This window comes from Mesoplodon bidens (genome assembly GCF_964165515.1).
Source record: "Mesoplodon bidens genome assembly, chromosome: X".
NCBI lineage: Eukaryota > Metazoa > Chordata > Mammalia > Artiodactyla > Ziphiidae > Mesoplodon > Mesoplodon bidens.
Genome location: NC_138163.1, coordinates 22,064,916 through 22,086,493, shown reverse-complemented (window position 1 = coordinate 22,086,493; position 21,578 = coordinate 22,064,916). Strand labels below are relative to the sequence as shown.

Here is a 21,578-nt window from a genome sequence, read left to right as displayed (position 1 = left end):
AAGGGCTTTAGAAGTTCACATTCCCCAGGGTGCAAACTAGAGCCCTAGTAAGAGGACGAGGTACTGTCCCTTCCAAATGGTGCTGCTGGCTCCCCAGAAGTAAGAGCAAATGGCACTCCTGGAAGGGCAGGAGGAGATGGCATGACAGGAATGAGGATGTCCAGCTGCCACACACTCAAACGTCACTGTTCTGGAAGAAGGCAAGCTTCCTGGAGAAGTAGTCAGACTCACCCCCACTCCAAAGGGCAGCCAGGTACCCAGAAACCAGATACAGCCACTTGTTTGAAGCTGGAACAAAACAGCCAGAGCACATCAAACAGGTTTAGAGTTTCAGGGCAGTGCAAGCAGAGGGAAAACGCCCATCGTGGAAGGGCAGGATGAGGCAGAGATCCAGGGAGGCAGTAAGGTGGAGGTGTTTGTCAGCAGGTTCCAGGTCTCGTCTGAAGCTGGCTTCTGGAATGGGAGACGTTAACTGATTAAAAGCTCACCGTCTTTGGAGTCATACAGACCTAGGTTTACATCCTGGCCTTGGGACTTAGAGTGCGACTTTGTGCAAGTTACTTATTACAGCTCTGATTCTCAGTTACATCATCTGTTGAACAGGTATAATTGCAGCAGTCACCTCCTAGGGTTATGGGGATGACTGGATTTGTTGGTACAAGATGCTTAGAAAAGTGCATAGCCCAGAGTGAGTGCTCAAAAATAGTACTCATTATTAAAATTAGACTAAAATAACATAAGACATCTAGCCTTTAGAGGAAGGGTAGGTGAGGATGGACCCTTACCCTTACCTGGAGAACCTGGGTGACCAGATCCCAGGTGGGCAAGTGTTTGATCATAAAGCTTCAGTTTAATCTGTGTCGGGGGGCAAAGCCACAGGAGAACATAAGCTCGGTTGCTAGAATTTTGTCATTGCATTAGAGAAGGATTTTATGATGAGGTCCCTGAAATATTTAACCAAGACTTCCTAAGTCCCCCTTATTGGTTAGGCACGATTCTCTGGTTCTGCAAGGGGTGGGGGGAGGCTCGGCCAGTCCAGCTATAGAGAAAGAAGGGCTGAAAGGCCAGAGCACCAGATGCGTCCCCATCTCGCAGCCGTAGCCAAGGTGTTGACGGGGGCGCTCAGAGCCAACTCGTGCTCCTCTGGGTCTCAAAGCACCTTAATCCAAGGCATCACCAGCGTTGGCCTAGATTATTATAACAGCTTCCTAACTGCTGTTCCTGCTTCCACCCTTGCTCCCTCTGCACAAAATCTGTTCTCAAAAGGCAGACACAGTAATCCTGCTAAACAGTGATTCTCGGCCCATAATGCACATTAGAATCATCGGAGGAACTTTTGAAAATACCCTATTCCAAAAAGTTAAATCGGAACCTCTGATGTAACATTTTATTTCTTGCTCAAACCTTTTAGTGTCTTCTTTTCTCTCCCAGAGAAAAGACAACTTCTTACCATAGCTTATATGATTAGTTCATATGCCGGTTTTTCTGACTTGATCTCCTACCGTTTTCCTCCTTGCTCACTATGTTCCAGACACACTGTTCTCTTTGCTCTTTTTTTGAATGTGCCAGGCAAGCTTCTCCCTCACATACTTTTCACTTACTGTTACCTCTGCCCAGAGCACTCTCACCCAGACACATACATGACTCACTCGCTCACTTTCTTTAGGCCTCTGCTTAAATGTCGTTGCATAGGACAGGCCCTCCATGCTGAGTCTATCTGCAGTACCACTCCAGTCGCACTCTGTCCCTCTGTCCTGCTTTCTTTGTTTCACACACTGTCACTACCTGACTTCATATTTCAGATCAATTTATTTCTATTTTCCCCACTGGAATGTAACATCTATGAAGACAGGGATTTCTTTCTATCTTGTTCATATCTATATGCCCAGCTCTTAGAGCTGTGTCTGGCACATAACAAATATTTTGTGGTTCGTTGGTTGAATGAATGAATGAGTGAGTGAGTGAGTGAGTGAATCTCTGTTCCATCTTGCTAGGCTCTGAGTGTATGGGAAGAGCCAGAGGAAGCTCCCTGGCTGTAACAGTGCATATTCAGCACATGCGTAGGTAGAACTGGTGTGCAAAGTCTTAGCTCAAGACTACATTAATTAATTGAAAATCTATTAATAATCAATATGTCCAGATGGCTTTTGTTTCAATGGTCATAGGATGGACTTCTAGCCATCCTAAAAGCTTGTTGGTACATAACGTGATAGGTATCACAAAGCCTTGTTTAGAGTCTTGGAGTGGAAAGATTTCTGAGCTTAGCTCTAAAAATGTAGCAGATGGCTATGCAAATGTGGTAACTGATAGTAATACCACATTTGCATAAATACTGTATTTTCAAAGCAATTTATTGCTTTACAAAAAGCTGGACCAGAAATGGTACATTATTTGTTTCCCATTAGCCCTTGAATGTGATTCCAGTTCATATAATAGGCTGGGTGGCTCTGCAGTGCTCAGATTTATCCTATAAAACCTTGTGAAGCCACCATGTGGATCCAAACAGATCTCGAAATAGCATGAACCTTCCCCAAAATGGTTATGCCCTATTTTTCATCATTGAGGAGTGACAAAATTGGCCCTCATTTCTGCCTTTTTGCTTTATTTCCACTTTACCCAGCCCAGCCCAGCTGGACAGTTCAGTCACAGGAACAGTCCTGCCTTGAGCATTGCCACTTCTACAGCTGTGATTCTGGAATCTTCCCTGCCTAGAAACCTCTCTGTCTTTTCAGCCTGTTTGAATTCTAGCCTCCTTCCAGGGACACATCAAGTACCCTCTGCCCAGTAAAGTCTTCTCTGACCATCCCAGATCAAACCGATGACCCCTCTGAACTCCGGGGAAACCACTGCTCATGCCATCGACTGGGCCCTTCAGTAGCTTCATCTCTGGACATCACCCTGTAGTAGCAGAACTAAAATAGTCCTAGACTTTAAACTATTCTAGATCCCACTTAAAGTTTTTTTTTAAAAGCCATAAAATGATCAAGTTGATCCACAAGTAAAATAACTGCCTGCCAAAACAAGTTCTTCATTAAAGGAAGACAATAAAATATAGACACTCAATAAAGTAAATTTTACAATACCCATCAACCAATCAAAAATTAATAGGCCTCGGGGCTTCCCTGGTGGCTCAGTGGTTGAGAGTCCACCTGCCAATGCAGGGAGCACGGGTTCGTGCCCCAGTCCAGGAGGACCCTACATGCCACGGAGCGGCTGGGCCCGTGAGCCATGGCTGCTGAGCCTGTGCTCTGCAACGGGAGAGGCCGCAGCAGTGAGAGGCCCGCATACCACCAAAAAAAAAAAAAATTAATATGCCTACAAAGAATCAGGAAAATGTGATGTATAACCGGGGAAATGTTAATTTAAAAAATAGACCCAGGTCTTCCCTGGTGGCGCAGTGGTTAAGAATCCACCTGCCAAGGCAGGGGACATGGATTTGAGCCCTGGTCCGGGAAGATCCCACATGCCACAGAGCAACTAAGCCCGTGTGCCACAACTACAGAGCCTGCACTCTAGAGTCCGTGAGCCACAACTACTGAGCCCACGTGCCACAACTACCAAAGCCTACACACCTAGAGCCCGTGCACTGCAACAAGGAGTAGTCCCCACTCACTGCAACTAGAGAAAGCCCATGAGCAGCAACAAAGACCCAGCCAAAAATAAATTAAATAAATAAAAATTTATAATAAACAATAAAAAATAGACCCAGAAATAACATAAATGGAGTTAGCATATAAATATTTTAACACAGCCATTATAAATATGTTAAATAATGTAAAGGAAAACATACATATAATGAGAAGAGATCAAATCTCTAAAAATGAACTAAATAGAACTTCAAGAGCTGAAAAATACAATACCTGTAATGAAATGTTCCCTGGATAGTTGTAGGAGCATATTAAACACTGCAGAAGAAAATATCATTGAACTTGAAGATGTTATTGTAGAAACTATATAAACCAAAGCACAGAATAAAATGATTGAAAAGAGCAGAACAGCAATGGTCTGTGGGACAATATCAAGAGGTAAAGCAAATGTGTAGTCACATTGCCAGGAGGAGAAGAGAGTGCAGAAAATTATTTTAAGTAATGATGGCCAGGGGCTTCCCTGGTGGCTCAGTGGTTAAGAATCTGCCTGCCAATTCAGGGGACACAGGTTTGAGCCGAGGTCCAGGAAGATTCCACATGCCAAGGAGCAACTAAGCCCGTGCACCACAACTACTGAGCCTGTGCTCTAGAGCCCACTAGCCACAGCTACTGACCCCATGTGCCACAACTACTGCCTAGATTCCACGTGCCTAGAGCCCACGCTCCACAACAAGAGAAGCCACCGCAATGAGAAGCCCACCCACCACAACAAGGAGTAGCCCCCGCTCGCCGCAACTAGAGAAAGCTCGCAGGTAGCAATGAAGACCCAATGCAGCGAAAAATTAAAAAATAGTAATAATAAATAAATAAATAAGTAAATTCGAGTGGATTCAAAAAAAAAGGGTGGAGAATATGTATGCCAATATTATCACTGATTCTAATTGGAAGAAAAGGCCTTTATAAATTCATTATTTGGATCATCATTTGTGAAAATTATTAAAAGCTTTCACGAACAATTCTAAAGTAAAATGGGTTTTAAAAATTGAGGTATAATTTACACAAAATCTCCAGATATTAAGTGTACAGCTTGATGAGTTTTGACAATTGTATACAACCAAGTAATTACTAGCCAATCAAAATATAAAAAATTTCCTTGTACCCCTTCCAAGTCAATTCCCACCACCCAGAAGTAACCATTTTCTCATATCTATCACAACAGACTAGTTGTGTTTGTTATATAATTTCACATACATGGAAATCTACAGTGTTTACTCTTTTGTGTATGACTTCTTCCACTTTTCATAATGGTTTTGAGGGTCATCCACGTTGTTGCATATATTAGTAGTTCATTCCTTTTTATTGCTGAGTAGTGTGTTATTGGATGAATATAACACAAATTGCTTTTCAACCTCCTGCTAATGAATTTTTGAGTTGCTGTTGTTTTTTCATATTATGAATAAGGCTCTTGCCCAAGTCTCTTTGTAGACATGTTTTTCATCTCTTGGATAAACACCTAAGAGTGGAATCTCTGGGTCATACGGAAAATATAGGTCTAACTTTAAAATAAATTGCCAGTTTTTCAAAGTAGTTGTCAGTTTTTACACCTCTACCATTAATGTATGAACATTCCAGTTGCTCCACATCCTTGCCTCTACCACGTGTGAGATGGTATCTCTTTATGGTTTTGTCTCTTGATTATTGATGTTGAGCACCTTTTCGAGTGCTTATTGGCAATTCGTGTACCTTCTTTCGTCGAGTGTCTGTTCAAGTCTTTTGCCCATTTTTTATTGGGTTATTTGTTTTCTTACTACTGAGTTATAGTTCTTTATACATTCTTGGTACAAGTCCTTTATGAGATATATGTGTTGCAAATACTTTCTCCATTTTGAGGCTTGTCATTTTCTTAACAGTATCTTTTGATGGGTAAAAATTTTAATTTTGATTAAGTCTACATTGTGAACTTTTTTTCTCTTAAAATGTCCACGTTTTGCATTCAACACTAATATATCATAGTATATTACCCCAGCAAAGGCGGTTCCCTCACCCGCCTAACAGCCTGGCTGGCTTACTCCTATGAAGGCATATTGACCCTTGTACTCAGCATAACATGAGAACATGTTAAAAATGCGTAATTTCGGGCTACACCCCAAATTGGTTGTATCAAAATCTACTTTTTTAACAAGAACTCAGGTGGCTGGTAAGCACATTAAAGTTTGAGGAGCACTAATCTGTGTAAAAGTCCAACATCTCACAATTAGCCTAAAACCCCATTGTGAGTTTCCTCCATCAATGCCATAAAGAGATTCCACTAAATACACAGTGCTCAAATAACTTTTTAACCTGTAACCTTTTTAACATTAGGGTAAAATAATTTATCAGCATGTGGACGGGTGGATTTTCATGTTCCTTTGTTTTCAGTCATCAATATTTAGTTCAACTCCAGATACTCTACTGCAGCCAGGGAGTCTAAGTAGAACAGTTGGATTCGTTTATATATTTTAGAAAACCTGTTTCTTGCCTCTCCTGAGAGACCATTGAGTCAAGCAATGCCTTTTTCCCACCATCCGGTTAGCTCCTGTGATAATTCATTTTGTCGCTGCTCTGAGAAAGCTTCATTTGAAACTCATAATCTGGTTGAGCAATTGCTTTCTTTCCCTCTGTGTTCTTGGTTATTCTCAGAGGGACTTACTGAAAAATACACTTTCTTGCCCATGAATTTGCCCAACCGTCTTTAAGACACGTCAGTGTAGGTGAACAACTAATTTATGCAACACCACATTCTGCATAGAAAAGGACTCTAATTGGTGCCATATATAAACCACACTGACATCTGCACTTGAAGACATTCAAATGGATATAGTGCTATGTGAGGCAGTTATTCTACTAGAGCATTTGTTGATCACGGCATGAGACCCACACTTGCATTTATTTATTCCATTGTGCTTCCCAAATGAAGGTTGATAGAGCCTGAATAACCCTTCAAATCTTGAACAAGGTTGCCATATTTTTTTGTGGGCAGTGAAATCAATAACTAAAGAATGTGCATAGTTGGTCAGGGAAACCTGGGCTGCAAGCCAAGTTCTTTTGCTCACTAACTGTGAACTTGGGCAAATTACTTAGACTCTCCGAGTCTCAGTTTCCCTCATACATGAAATGGTGATAAATGAAATGTGAGGCTCAAATTCAATAATGTTAAGAAAATATTTTGACAGTTTTCCTGGCCCATAGTATGCATTCAATAAATGCATGCTCTAATCATTATTTCATAGAGCACGGCTAGCCTGGCCTGATGCTTAGAATCCTTACCTTTTTTCCATCCTGGGAGTGAATGTTGTCTTTTATGTACTCTGTATGTGTGTCTGTATGTATGTAAGCGTGCATGTGTGCACGCATACATGTTTGTACGTGTTTGAATTGGGGCTACCAAAGAGAGACTTGAAAAGCTATGGATGACTGGTGCGGGTTAGAATAGGAAAATCAAAAGTTTTCAAACTTTTGTCAATCCCTTCTAAAATATCTTCACAAGTTATCTATTGTGTCATGCTTTGTTAGAACCTCCTTGCATAGAGCAATAGCGGCTATATACACTAAAAAACACAGAATTAAATAACTTATATAGGAATTATTATTTTGTAGCCTTACTTACTCATCACACATTCAATTTTTAAGTATTTGAACAGAAACTGTGGGCACAAGTGCTCTGGGATAGGACAGTTGCTTCAAATGCCCCTGCTCATTAGGCCAGCTGAGAGACTAAGGATGGATTCAGAACTCACCATCTCTGCCTACTAAAAGAAAATGTCACATCATTTTTGAATTTGCTGTATCAGAAATCCTGGGAGATTTCTGGACATAGGCTAGAAAGGTGATAATTAAGCATGTGAAGAATTTTCTCCTTGCTAGGAAAAGATTTAAAAAAAAAATGAGAGTGACTGTTGGGTTAGATAGTATTCCACATGAAGAATTGATTGGTGAAAGCGCAGAAAGAGTTTTCATTTTCTGATACCAGCTCTCTGAGCTGGGCTTATTTGTAAGGTTCCTTAAGTTTGACTGACTCTTGGTTGGGACTGAAGGGCCTGTTGCAGACTGCTTCGTTTGGAATCATGGGCAAGCACATAAACGCAGAAACACAGAAAGGCAATGGACTTTTCACTGCTGTTTATTAGGACAGTGAAAAGTCAGAGACTGAAGTTCTTCATGGTGGGCTTGTCGAGTTAAGAAGGCCGCGCAGCCTCCCTACCTATATCCTCCTCCCTCACCCCTCAGCCGGGTTAGGGTGTGTTGAATGAGGTACCTGCCTATAGGGATTTTATGCGAGCATAAATTAGTGAGCTTCTACTGCAAAGGTAACAGCTTGATAGGCAATCAGCTTAATAGCTAAAGGTTACTCTTAAATATTACATTGCACATTTATTTTTATGTCCACCTTGCAAAAGTGCTTACCAAGGAGGTGTATGCCAGAAAGCACTATTGATTCGAGAGCCCTTTGCTGCACTGTGGTATGTACTCTCATTAGGCCAGCATCTGCGCTGTGAAGGACTCTCTTCCTGCACCAGGAACTATGTGAAAATGGCCAGGAAAATAGTGTGTTGATGACATCACACTCTCACTCCTGCTTTTCCACTATTGAGTGCAAACACCCTTGGCCTTTGCTTATGTTGTTCTTGGGAATTCTGAGGCCACTGGGCAGTGCGGGGATGCTTATCAGCCTGAGATCTCTCAGCATTCCGCAGCTACCTTGCCCTCCTCATGCCATGCTCTCCTACTGTCCACAATTGCCTCTTGCTCTCTTACTGGTCACTGGGACTCTGGATGGAGGTGCGCACGCTTCAGCGCATTTAAAGCCAGCTGATACAGTGAAAGAAACTGTAAAGGGAGACAGACTTGGGTTCCACTCTGGACTCCGACCCTCACTTGCTGTGTGCCCTTGGGCTAGTGATGTCATGTCTCTGAGCCTCACTTTTCTGATCTATGAAATCAAGATAACAAGAGCTCATTCATAGAGATGACAAGAAAATTAAATGAAAGAATGTGTCTAACTACCACCGGCATTTTTCACAGAACTAGAACAAAAAAATTCAAAATTTGTTTGGAAAAGCAAAAGACCCCGAATAGCCAAAGCAATCTTGAGAACGAAAAACGGAGCTGGAGGAATCAGCCTCCCTGACTTCAGACTATACTACAGAGCTACAGTAATAAAGACAGTGTGGTACTGGCATAAAAACAGAAAGATAGATCAATGGAACAGGATAGAAAGCCCAGAGATAAACCCACGCACATATGGTCAACTTATCTTTGATAAAGGAGGCAGGAATGTACAGTGGAGAAAGGACAGCCTCTTCAATAAGTGGTGCTGGGAAAACTGGACAGGGACATGTAAAAGTATGAGATTCGATCATTCCCTAACACCATACACAAAAATAAGCTCAAAATGGATTAAAGACCTAAATGTAAGGCCAGAAACTATCAAACTCTTAGAGGAAAACATAGGCAGAACACTCTATGACATAAATCACAGCAAGATCCTTTTGGACCCACGTCCTAGAGAAATGGAAATAAAAACAAAGATAAACAAATGGGACCTAATGAAACTTCAAAGCTTTTGCACAGCAAAGGAAACCATAAAGAAGACCAAAAGACAACCCTCAGAATGGGAGAAAATATTTGCAAATGAAGCAACCGACAAAGGATTAATCTCCAAAATTTATAAACAGCTCATGCAGCTCAATAGCAAAAAAACAAACAACCCAATCCAAAAATGGGCAGAAGACTTAAATAGGCATTTCTCCAAAGAAGATATACAGACTGCCAACCAACACATGAAAGAATGCTCAACATCATTAATCATTAGAGAAATGCAAATCAAAACTACAATGAGATATCATCTCACACCAGTCAGAATGGCCATCATCAAGAAATCTAGAAACAATAAATGCTGGAGAGGGTGTGGAGAAAAGGGAACACTCTTGCACTGCTGGTGGGAATGTGAATTGGTACAGCCACTATGGAGAACAGTATGGAGGTTCCTTAAAAAACTAAAAATAGAAATACCATATGACCCAGCAATCCCACTACTAGGCATATACCCTGAGAAAACCATAATTCAAAAAGAGACATGTACCAAAATGTTCATTGCAGCTCTATTCACAATAGCCCGGAGCTGGAAACAACCTAAGTGTCCATCATCGGATGAATGGGTAAAGAAGATGTGGCACATATATACAATGGAATATTACTCAGCCATAAAAAGAAACGAAACTGAGCTATTTGTAATGAGGTGGATAGACCTAGAGTCTGTCATACAGAGTGAAGTAAGTCAGAAAGAGAAAGACAAATACCGTATGCTAACACATATATATGGAATTAAAAAAAAATGTCATGAAGAACCTAGGGGTAAAACGGGAATAAAGACACAGACCTACTTGAGAATGGACTTGAGGATATGGGGAGGGGGAAGTGTAAGCTGTGACAAAGCGAAAGAGAGGCATGGACATGTATACAGTACCAAACGTGAGATAGATAGATAGTGGGAAGCAGCCGCAGAGCACGGGGAGATCAGCTCGGTGCTTTGTGACCGCCTGGAGGGGTGAGATGGGGAGGGTGGGAGGGAGGGAGATGCATGAGGGAAGGGATTTGGGAACGGATGTATATGTATGACTGATTCACTTTGTTATAAAGCAGAAACTAATAAAAAAAAAAGGGGAAAAAAAAAAAAGAATCCGCCTGCCAATGCAGGGGACATGGGTTTGAGCCCTGGTCTGGGAAGATCCCACGTGCTGTGGAGCAACTAAGCCAGTGCGCTACAACTACTAAGTCTGCACTCTAGAGCCCACGAGCCACAACTACTGAGCTCGTGTGCCACAACTACTGAGCCTGCATGCCACAACTACTGAAGCCTGCAACACCTAGAGCCCGTGCTTCACAACAAGAGAAACCACCACAATGAGAAGCCCAAGCACCGCAATGAAGAGTAGCCCCTGCTCGCCGCAACTAGAGAAAGCCCACGCACAGCAACGAAGACCCAACGTAGCCAAAAAAATAAATAAATTTATATTTAAAAAAAGAAAGAAGAAGGGCAATGCCTTCAAAATCCAAAAGGCATTGTGAGCCAAGAATTTTACAGCCAGCCAATCTATCATTCAATATGAAGTACAAAGTTGGACATTAAGAAAGAGAGTACAGTCAACTCAAATTAGGTGAGAGGGGGGTGAAGAAATACACTAATTTTATTATTGCTCATGGAATTTAACGGGCACTTGTAAAGAAGTAGATTAAGCATATTTTATAAAGTAGCAGTAAGAAATAATCAATAGGAAAAAATCTAACTTACCAAATATTCAGAATTAAAAATACAAAAGAAAGAAAACAGCTACAGTGAAATGCTTTTTAAAGCTACAGAAATAGCAAATATGCTAGTTTTTCTTTTAAATGACAGAAACAAGACCAAACATATCTGTGTTATAAATAAATGTAAATAAGTTAAACTCTTCTTTTAAAAGAAAGACTGTTAGATTAGATTAATGAGAGCTAGGCATCTGATAAGGAATTTAACAACATGGAAAGAAAGAAGGCTAGAAAGAACCCTCAGGGGTTGGGTTGAAATTGGAAATATCAGTATGAACTCATGGGTTGGTTAAACACACACACACACACACACACACACACAGATACAGAAATGTTTATAGACATATATGTAGGGGTGTGTATATGTATGTAGGTCTATATAGGTGTGTTTTTATATACATACATATATACATACACAGACCATAACTACACATATACATACACATATATTTTCCAGCTCTGTCCATTAAGAGGTCCTGGAAGCATTGACACCCTAGGAGCAATGATTATACTAAAATCCCAGATTTTGCTTTCTAAATACCACCTGCTGCTATAATCAAGCACGGATCCTTGAAGAAGTGACTGATTTGAGAACTGGGACAAGTACGTGATGAGCTTGCCAAGAATGCAAGACCTGAGGTTTGTCATGAGGAAATATTGAACTGACCGAGTTTGAGGACTTTTTTCATAATAAAAGGTCTGTAGTCTTGAAGACTGTCATGTGTAGGAGAGGAAGGGAAAAACTGAGGAACTAACTATTTTGAAGGAGACTGATGCAAACTAAATGCAATGCATGTTCCTGGAGAGTTTCTTGGACCACAAGAAAATAAGGATTGCTGGAATGGTTGATAAATTTGAATGGGGTCTGCAGACTGCATGGCAGTGTTGCCTCAATGCTGATTTCCTGGTTGGAAGGTTGCATACTAGTAATACAGGAGTGCATCCTCGTGTGGGGAAGTGCACTGCAGTACTTAAGGATATGAGGCATCATGATAGAAAAAAAAAACATAGAAAAAAAGAGAGAAAGAGAGGTGGGGGGAGAGAGAGGGATGGAGGGAGAGAGAATGGTTAAACAATTTGGGAATCTGGGTAAAGGAGATGTAGTAGTTTTATGCAACTTTTCTGTATGTTTAAAATTATTTTTTTAAGGACAATAAATCAGTCTTAAAACAGTCAAAAAAAAAAAAAGAATGTGTCTAACAATTGGCACAATGCCTGGTACATAGTAGCCACTTGGCAAGCATTACTCTTTACCTTTCTCTTAGCATGAAGCAATCCCCAATGGCCTTCCAGGATCCCCCAGAGGCCCCAAGTTCTCTCTGCTCCCCTGTCCCATTCATGGACTAAAATGTGTACATGCCATCTGTCTTCTTCCCCTGACTCTGCTCAGGGCCTTCCTGCTAAGATGTCCACTCTCAGTCATGACCCCCTATTTCTCTTCTATCAGTATTCCAAGGTTTCACAGAAATTAAGAGCATCCCCTGTTCTCCCAATGGTTGAGGACCCTTGGCCTGGCCTGTAGCATCCAGAGATTAATCTTTTCCTTTACCTGGAGCCCTCTTTAATGGGACCGATGCCTTTGGTATCTTGACAACTGGTTTAAGCCTGGCTTTAACCAGCAGATCCTTGATTCTAGCTGAGCTGGTAATGGAAGGGGGAGAGACACTAACTTACAGCTTCCACCAAACTCTGACCAAATGCCTCAAGGACTGGCCATAGCCAAGACCCAGCTTTAAGGCCGGCAGAGGCGCTGGGCTTTATTTTACTCACTTTGCAACTCTATGAGCTTGAACTTGGCAAAGGCATGGCTAGTGACAGTGTCAGCCTCATGAGACTTCGTGGAGGGAAGAGCAGAACTTTTAGTAGCAGTTGTCAGTTTTCTGATGCCTAAGCTCATGGAGCGCTCATGTTTACACTGCAGTCTGGGCTGCTCGTGCCTGAAAAACCTGAATGTCTCCAAGCTTCACAGAGCTTCGCAGAGCTAGGAGGCAGCAAAAGCATCCTCTGACTTCACTGAATTCCTTGGCTGTGTCTACATAAACATAAAGCAAGTGACAGAAAGAAGAACCAGTCTAGGCAAATTAGCTCTTTGGAAGACAGTCCAGCTGGTTTAGGTCAGAACTAGAGGGACTTCCTCAGAGGTAGTTTTTTCGAAGCAACAGGCTAAAGTATCATATATTCTTACAAAGCAGAGTGGTGCATTGCAAGACAGATGGGTGTGGAACTACCTACCCGATCATGCAATGTGGTGATGAGTTGCCAAACCCCAGGTCACTTTGTTCTCCTATGTAGTATACTTACAGAATACTTTCCTGTAATAACTATCTGATCTCTTTGGCCTTTCTAACTACAATCTGTGTTACCAATTTCAGGAGATAAGGAAAGAAGCTGCTTTACCCTTCTTATCCTCAATGACATATTTTTGATATTCTGATTTCAGCAGAAAATGGAGCAAACAAGACAGGGTACTAGCTCTGTGCCCTCCAGCAAGTCTTTCCACCTCGCAGGCTCAGCTTCCTCATCACAGAACGTATGCAATCGTATATGTTGACTAAATGGATGAATAAATGAATATAAATGGGGATAATAATAACAACATTCAGCTTATAGCAGTTTTGTGGAGAGTAAATGAGAAGCTCCGTGCATTTATGTTCCTGGCACATAGCAGCAAGAGGTGCAGTAGGCGTCAGCTCCTTCTCTCTCCCCTGCGCACACATAGCCCCACCGCCTTCCAGGCATCCCTGTTCAGATTGCTGTAGCAAATATTTCGTTTCAGGCTGCCTTCCTTCAGCACCTCTGGAGACTGCCTTCCATGCAGCTGCTGTGCGCATGCTGACGGCAGGTGACTCAGAGACAGTGTTAACAGGGTGATGGAAACCGCCACAAAAGAGGGTAGTCTGAAGGCAGAAATAACTACTGTGAGCCCAAGTGCCCATTGATCATCGTTCTAGCGAGCTGAAAAGGTGCACTTTGGCTCATTGGAACTTTTGCTGAAACTAAATTTCTTAGAATATTTCAAGATTCTTAGTCATTTAGATACTTTGCCGAAGCAGAGAAATCCCAGCAGGAAACAAACCTGATAGTTTACACGCAGTACCGGAGGGCACGAACTAGGCTTCAGATTTCTTTGAGAGCTGATGCGTGCTCAGTGGTGTACGAAGGAAATGGGGGATGTGGGGGTAGCTGCTGTCGCCACTGAAGACCCTCGTGGCCCACTCCATGTCAGTGGAATGTCACTCTCTTTGTGGTCTCATCCTCCTGGCCTTAGCAGCTTTTTCTCGACATGCTTCTTTGTGACCCTTCCTATGTCGTAGCAGATATTTTTATCCCCTTCTTCCCTTTCCCTCTTGTGAACTCACTTCTTACAGGTTGTTGATTTTCCCCCTCTATCACATTGTCCATTCTCCTGTGCCGGACATGGCCTTCAATTTGATCTGCCAGATTATCCCAGATATCTCATCAAATTTCAAGTTTGCAGCTAGAAAGGATATCATTCCAGAACATAAAACTGCCCAAGAATTAGAGTTGCATTAAAACAAATGGGCTTCCTAGATAGGTTGTGAGATCCCCGTCACAGGAGGTATGTAAGCACTGGCTCACTGGCCCACTGATGTAGACGTTGGAGGGAAGGTTTTAATATCTGATGGGTCTCAAGAATTCTGAGATTCTATAAACCTTAGCAAGACCAACTCTCTCATTTTACAAATGAAAAAATTAAAGTTAGAGGTTTAAGGAGATGCATTCAGTACATGAACAGGGATAAGAGCCCAGATTTCCTGACTTGTAGTCCAGGGCTTTTCTCACTATAACATACTGGTGTCCTAATCCCACATTTGGTCTCACTTTCCCTGAAAAGTTCTCCTGGATTAGATGCATTTTGGCCTAAGTTGCACTCTACCTCAAGTATAACACCTTATCTTCCAAAAACATTTCAGCACCACCATGACCCCCACTCACACACCCATAACGTGAGGGAGGGGCATTAAAATTTTTATTAAGAAATGTCTGTGTGCCAAGCTATTGGATGTACCATTGCCAATAAAAATAATCAAATTTGAAAGAGGTATCTAGGAAGTTAGGTTAATACCCTTCCCTTTCAGGTGCTGTCCACGCCTTCCTTCTTGGTTACTTATGGCTACTTAGGCACAAAGACATAACTGAACCTTTAGGTTGGCCCTGCTAAGTTCAGTATTACACAGGATGAAGAAAACTAGAGTCTTCCCTTTGGGGAGCTGAGATTCTTGTTGGGAAGATTGCACACATGTGAGAAAAATACTCAAGGACAATTACAAGTAACATGGCAGCAAGTATGCGATCATATGCTTCTAACTGAAACTGTAGGTAAGAGCTTAGGGTACATGAAGGGGAAAGATTAGGGCTATTTTTCCATCGATTTTTTTCACAATAATTGCTCTACCATCATCATCATCAACAAACAACATTGATGTGTGCCTTCCCTGCTGGAAGGGGAAAAGAGGAGGCATTCATGTCAGGATGGAGGTCAAGGCCACGCATGTATCAGGCAGCAAGTGCTCAAGGCCAAGAATGTTCAGGTACATAGGTGGGCAGAGGAGGTGGTGAAAGCAGAGATCCCCAAGGGCCTGAAGAGAAAGGGAGGACTTTCCTGCAGAATGCTGGTCTCAAGCTGCTTCTTAAGGAATAGCTAGGAAAGAGAGAAGTACAATGTATGTCAGGTAGGAAAAACTATCGAGAAAGGTTTAGTTTACTATGAGGTTGTAGAAGATAACATTGAAGAAAGAGGCACCCAACTGTGAAAAACCACAAAGGGCACATTAAATGAGGAGTTTGTTTGTGCTTTATCCTATAGCCACTAGAATACAACTGAGGATTTTGAAAGGAAGAGGAGAGGGGTAAACTTTACAAAAAGTCTTTTAGAAGGATTCATTTGACTTCCAGGTGTGGGCTGTTACTTGTAGTGATAGTGGGGGAATGATCACTTAGATGTGCATATGGCGTCAAAGCCTAGAGCTATGGACTTCAAGAAGAAATGGTAAAACCAGAGCCCTTCTTTTGGTGTGAATATTTATGGAAAACAATACACTACATTTGAAAAACAAAGATCAAAGGAAGTTGTTTACTTAAAATCAATAGGTAAGTCTTCAGTGATTTGGGGTATTTGAACTCTTCTTCCACTTTCATGTTTTAAAGGGAATATAAGAACAAGATGAATATTGATTTCTTCTTTTAATTATGCATGAGTAAAAGTATCTTATATTACTGTGAATATCTTTTCTTTTTTAAACCTAAATATAACTAAAATACTACTTATTGCTAAATTAACAATTCAACAACATTAAAGTGAATATTTAAAAATAAGCCCTTGTCCCTGATAGTACAACCCTTTTTCTTTCCCATATTCCCTTCCAGACTTAATCCTTATATGTAATTTATTTCACATGATTGTCATTACAGTTATTTATGTAACTGTCATTAAAACCTACATATTAAATGAGTGTGTTTTAATTGAAAACTCACAAGAATAAACCAAAATGTTATAGAGTCTAAAATAAAATGCTGTGTGGGCTTCCCTGGTGGCACAGTGGTTGAGAGTCCGCCTGCAGGGGACACGGGCTCGTGCCCCGGTCTGGGAAGATCCCACATGCCTCAGAGCGGCTGCGCCCGTGAGCCATGGCTGCTGAGCCTGCGCATCCCGAGCCTGTGCTCCGCAATGGGAGAGGCCACAGCAGTGAGAGGCCTGCGTACCGCAAAATAAAATAAAATAAAATGCTGTGTTGACACAATTTTGTTATGACTCCCCAACTTCTCTCTAAACTACACCTAAAGTCATGCAAGATGTTAAAAGGCCCACTCATATTTAAAAACCTGAGACTTGGCATCCCAAGAACATACAGTGTTGATATTTTGGGGATCATTATACTTTTCATAAAGATATAAAATGGGCTTTAAGATCTGGAGCTAATAGTGGCAATACTTATTTAATTTTTCCAATAATAATAGCAGTTGCATCTTTTGTGTGTCTATTAATTGCCAGGCACAGGTGCTAAGCAATTTACATACTTTAATGATCTCACTAATTCCTTACAGCATCCTAATGGGGTAGGTATTATCCTCATTTTACATGAAAGGAAACTGATGCTAGAAAGAATAGTGACTTAGACAAGATCACAAAGTTCAAAATAGCCAAGGGGGATTTCAGGCTTAAGTTGGCCTCATTCCTGTGTCTGAACTCTTAACTGTCTCTCCAGATAATATTTTCAATTTTAACAGGAAAGGAGCTATTTTTGTTCCTCTTATTTAGTGCCTCAGTCCCAGCTCCCATGTAACTTTTTGTTTCAGCAGTAGCAACGCTACAGAATCCTTGATCAGAGCCATAAGCGGAGTGTGACCAACCCTGTGGCTGACAATAAAGGCATGAATCCCAGGAGAAGTGGGCACATTGAGAAACTGCCCTGAGCAAGCCTTTGGAGGATTCTACCTAGTAGGAAATTGCTTCTTCCTCCAATGATATGGAGCCCAGGTTCTGAGCTGCTGGGAATCACTTACGTAATCCATGTGTTCTCATATTTCCATATTATAATACCTGTACGAGTTAGAAGATGGGGTAGGTATGTGACTAAGCACAAATCCATCCCATTAGTCTTTTGGCAAATATTCTTTGAGTACCTACTCTATGTCTTCCATCATATTTGATCAACTCTTGTCACTCTCACTTGTGTTTGCACAAATGTCTTCTGTTTCTTTTATTGGAGCTTCAGTTAATCCTTTCATCTTACTTTTTGCTTATTTTTCTCTACTGTATATTTGAGGAAACAGAAACTTCCGTGGCAGTTTCTCGGAGGCAGTCTGGGCTAGCCATGCCAGGCACTCTCTGGTCACTTTCCTGATGGAGTACTGCCTGAGGAAAAGTCTTCCGAACACTCACTATTAGTGCTTTGGGCGGCACAGGGACCAGGTCCAGCCTCCTGGGCATGCAACCCATGTAGTCAGAGGGCAGTGCCTAGAAGGGCCCCAGACTTGGTTGAATGCTCTGCTGTTGCTGTCTTCAAATGCTTAATGACTTTTGAACAAGGAACCTTGCATTTTCATTTTGCACTTGGCCTCACAAATTATGCAGCTGGTCCTGGATGGGGCCATGGCGCACTCAAGCCAAAGGGAGCTGTGCTCACATACACAATCCTTCCCAGCCTCGCCTAGATCCCCTTATTGGATTGCAGGTGGATGTGAAGATGCCTGGCCAATTCACCTCACTAAATGGTAGTCTGCTCTCCAATAACCAGGGTTAAACATCTTTCAGTTATATTTGAAAATTGCTCTGCGTCAGACATCCTCTAGGTATAGAATGGTAGAGTCAGAAAAGTGGCTTACAGTTAGCTCTACCACTTGCAAGATGATCTTAGTAAGTCACTTAATGTCTTGGGGCCTCAATTTTCTATCTGTAAAATGGAAATAACAGGGTCTGCCTTACAGACCGGGTGTTTGTGAGACAAATAAGATAATGTATTTGAATATCATTGAGTGCTATTCAAGCTTTGGGATCAGTATAATCGTTTATTCTTTCCAAGGTATATGTACAATAGCTTAGAAGTTTTTCTACTTAACAGAATAAACAAGTGATTATTTTAAGAAATAACTGTAGAAGTTAGGAAATCCACAAAGAAATAGATCAAAGGAAACATAAAACTTTGCAGAGAATACATGACATTTCTGGTGTTAGAAACTACCAAAGTGATTAAATAACCACCTTTTTTTTTTTTTTTTTTTTTTTTTTGTGGTACGCGGGCCTCTCACTGTTGCAGCCTCTCCCGTTGCGGAGCACAGGCTCCGGACGCTCAGGGTCAGCAGCCATGGCTCACGGGCCCAGCCGCTCCGTGGCATGTGGGACCTTCCCGGACCGGGGCACGAACCCATGTCCCTTGCATCGGCCAGCGGACTCTCAACCACTGCACCACCAGGGAAGCCCACCACCATGATATTTTTAAGTTCTTGTTGCAGTTTTCATTATTTTAAATAACAATTAAGATCTCAGGAGCATCATTTCTCAGCTACAAATCTATTGTTTTTTCTGCACAGTAGCCTAACACTTCAAAAAGTAGAACTGGAAATATTTGGGAAGAACTTACGACTATGTGTCTAATTTCCAAATCCTTGTACTCATCTTTCTCCTGTCCTTCTATTTGTTGACAGCTGATATTAAATTCTTGTTGTTGTTGTTTTTAAAAAAGAAAGAAAAATGTTTAAAAGAGTATTTCTCTTGGTAGTGTATATATGTCGATGCCACTCTCTCACTTCGTTCCTTCCCCTCCCCGTGTCCTCAAATCCATTCTCTACGTCTGCGTCTTTATTCCTGTCCTGCCCCTACATTCTTCAGAAGCCTGTTTTTTTTCCTTAGATTCCATATATATGTGTTAGCATACAGTATTTGTTTTTCTCTTCCTAACTTACTTCACTCTGTATGACAGACTCTAGTTCCATCCACCTCACTACAAACAACTCAATTTCATTTCTTTTTATGGCTGAGTAATATTCCGTTGTATGTATGTGCCACATCTTCTTTATCCATTCATCTGTCGATGGACACTTAGGTTGCTTCCATGTCCTGGCTATTGTAAATACAGCTGCAATGAATATTGTGGTACATGACTCTTTTTGAATTATACAGGATATATGCCCAGTAGTGGGATTGCTGGGTCGTATGGTAACTCTATTTTTAGTTTTTTAAGGAACCTCCATACTGTTCTCCATAGTGGGTGTATCAATTCACATTCCCACCAACAGTGCAAGAGGGTTCCCTTTTCTCCACACCTTCTCCAGCATTTATTGTTTGTAGATTTTTTGATGATGGCCATTCTGACTGGTGAGGTGATACCTCATTGTAGTTTTGATTTGCATTTCTCTAATGATTAGTGATGTTGAGCATCCTTTCATGTGTTTGTTGGCAGTCTGTATATCTTCTTTGGAGAAATGTCTATTTAGGTTTTCATACACTACCAAATGTAAAATAGATAGCTAGTGGGAAGCAGCTGCATAGCACAGGGAGATCAGCTCGGTGCTTTGTGACCACCTAGAGGGGTGGGATAGGGAGGGTGGGAGAGAGACGCAAGAGAGAGGAGGTATGGGGATATATGTATATGTAGAACTGATTCACTTTGTTATGCAGCAGAAACTAACACACCATTGTAAAGCAATTATACTCCAATAAAGATGTTAAAAATAAAATAAAATAAAATAGTATTTCTCCTGTGTGTCAGAAGATGCTGTTAATTTATTACCTCCCCTCCATTTCCACCCAGCTATAGGCAGTTACCCTGGTATAACTTTTATTAAAAGTTTTTTTTTTTAAACCAGGGGAAACTATACCCACCAGAACTGCCAGTCTTTTGTCTTGTTAGCTAGTATGAGGTGAAGAGCCTAGCCATTTTTGAAGGTTGTGCTCTTTTTTTTTAATTTATTTTTTCTAAAGCTTAGCTGTTTTATTGACACAATGTTGTGTTAGTTTCTGTTGTACAGCAAAGTGATTCAGTTATATATATATATATGTGTTTGTGTTTATATACATATATTTATGAACATATGCATATATTTATATATATGTGTGTGTATATGTGTTCTTTTTCATATTCTTTTCCATTATGGCTTATCACAGGATATTGAATATAGTTCCCTGTGCTATGCAGTAGGACCTTGTTGTTTATCCATTCCATATATAATAGCTTCCATCTGCTAACCCCAACCTCCCACTCCATCCCTCCCCCACCTCCCTCCCCCTTGGCAACCACAAGTCTGTTCTCTATGTCTGTGAGTTTTTTTCTGTTTCATAGTTAGGTTCGTTTGTGTCAATATTTTAGATTCCACATATAAGTGATATCATATGGTATTTATCTTTCTGTTTCTGACTTAGTATGATCATCTCTAGGTTCATCCATGTTGCTGCAAATGGCATTTCATTCTTTTTTTATGGCTGAGTAGTATTCCACTGTGTGTGTGTTTGTGTGTATGTGTGTGTGTGTGTGTGTGTATACCACATTTGTAGGACGTACTCTTAAATAAGCTTTCTCTTGTCCTCCATGGCTGTTCTGACAGTTTTCTGGAAAGTTGGCTCATCCACTGATTTATCTAGTGAGTTCATTTGCTACATTTCCAGAGTAAAATGCATAATGTGCATTTCTGATTTACAGTCTGTGCTTTGTATCTATTTCTTCCAATCTAGAATTTGCTTCTTGGTTAAAAACATCATATTTCCAAGTTAGCAGAGAAATAGATGGAGCATATGCTGCTCCAAAAATTTAGGAGGGGCTATCTCACAACCACTGCTAGGGCTGTTTCATCCCCAATCAGCTCATTCTAGAGGTGGTCAGCCTTGCCTAATTTGTGCATAAATGATCCCAGCATCCAAGCAGTACATACCATTTGGCCATTAAGATGGTCAAAAGCATCGATCAACCATTTGTGGTTCTGTTTTGCTTATCATATACACATGGCTTCACAGCGTAAAATGTAAAGTTACAAAGTAATTTTACAATTCCTTATATTTCATTTCGTTTTGTCATATCACCAAGAGCCATTCATAAAAGAATCTTCATATTCCTATGGCTTAGCCCCTGGTGTTACACAGATCCTGCCTTAGCACTTTGGCTATTTAAAAAAAAATAGGCAATAACCCTCCTG

At 41.1% G+C, this 21,578-nt stretch overlaps 1 protein-coding gene across 1 annotated transcript in view; it reads right to left on the bottom strand.

Moving 5' to 3' along the window:
• LOC308608793 (germ cell-less protein-like 1) overlaps positions 1 to 17,892 on the bottom strand; it is a gene marked incomplete at its 5' end in the record, with an annotated part of 32,109 nt that extends 14,217 nt beyond the window's left edge. Inside the window, 2 exons of the mRNA XM_081222132.1 lie at positions 12,702 to 12,868; positions 17,708 to 17,892. Of these exons, the coding sequence (XP_081078258.1) occupies positions 12,702 to 12,868; positions 17,708 to 17,892 (352 nt within the window). The remainder of the gene's footprint in view (positions 1 to 12,701; positions 12,869 to 17,707) is intronic.
• Between the last annotated feature and the right edge of the window lie 3,686 nt (positions 17,893 to 21,578).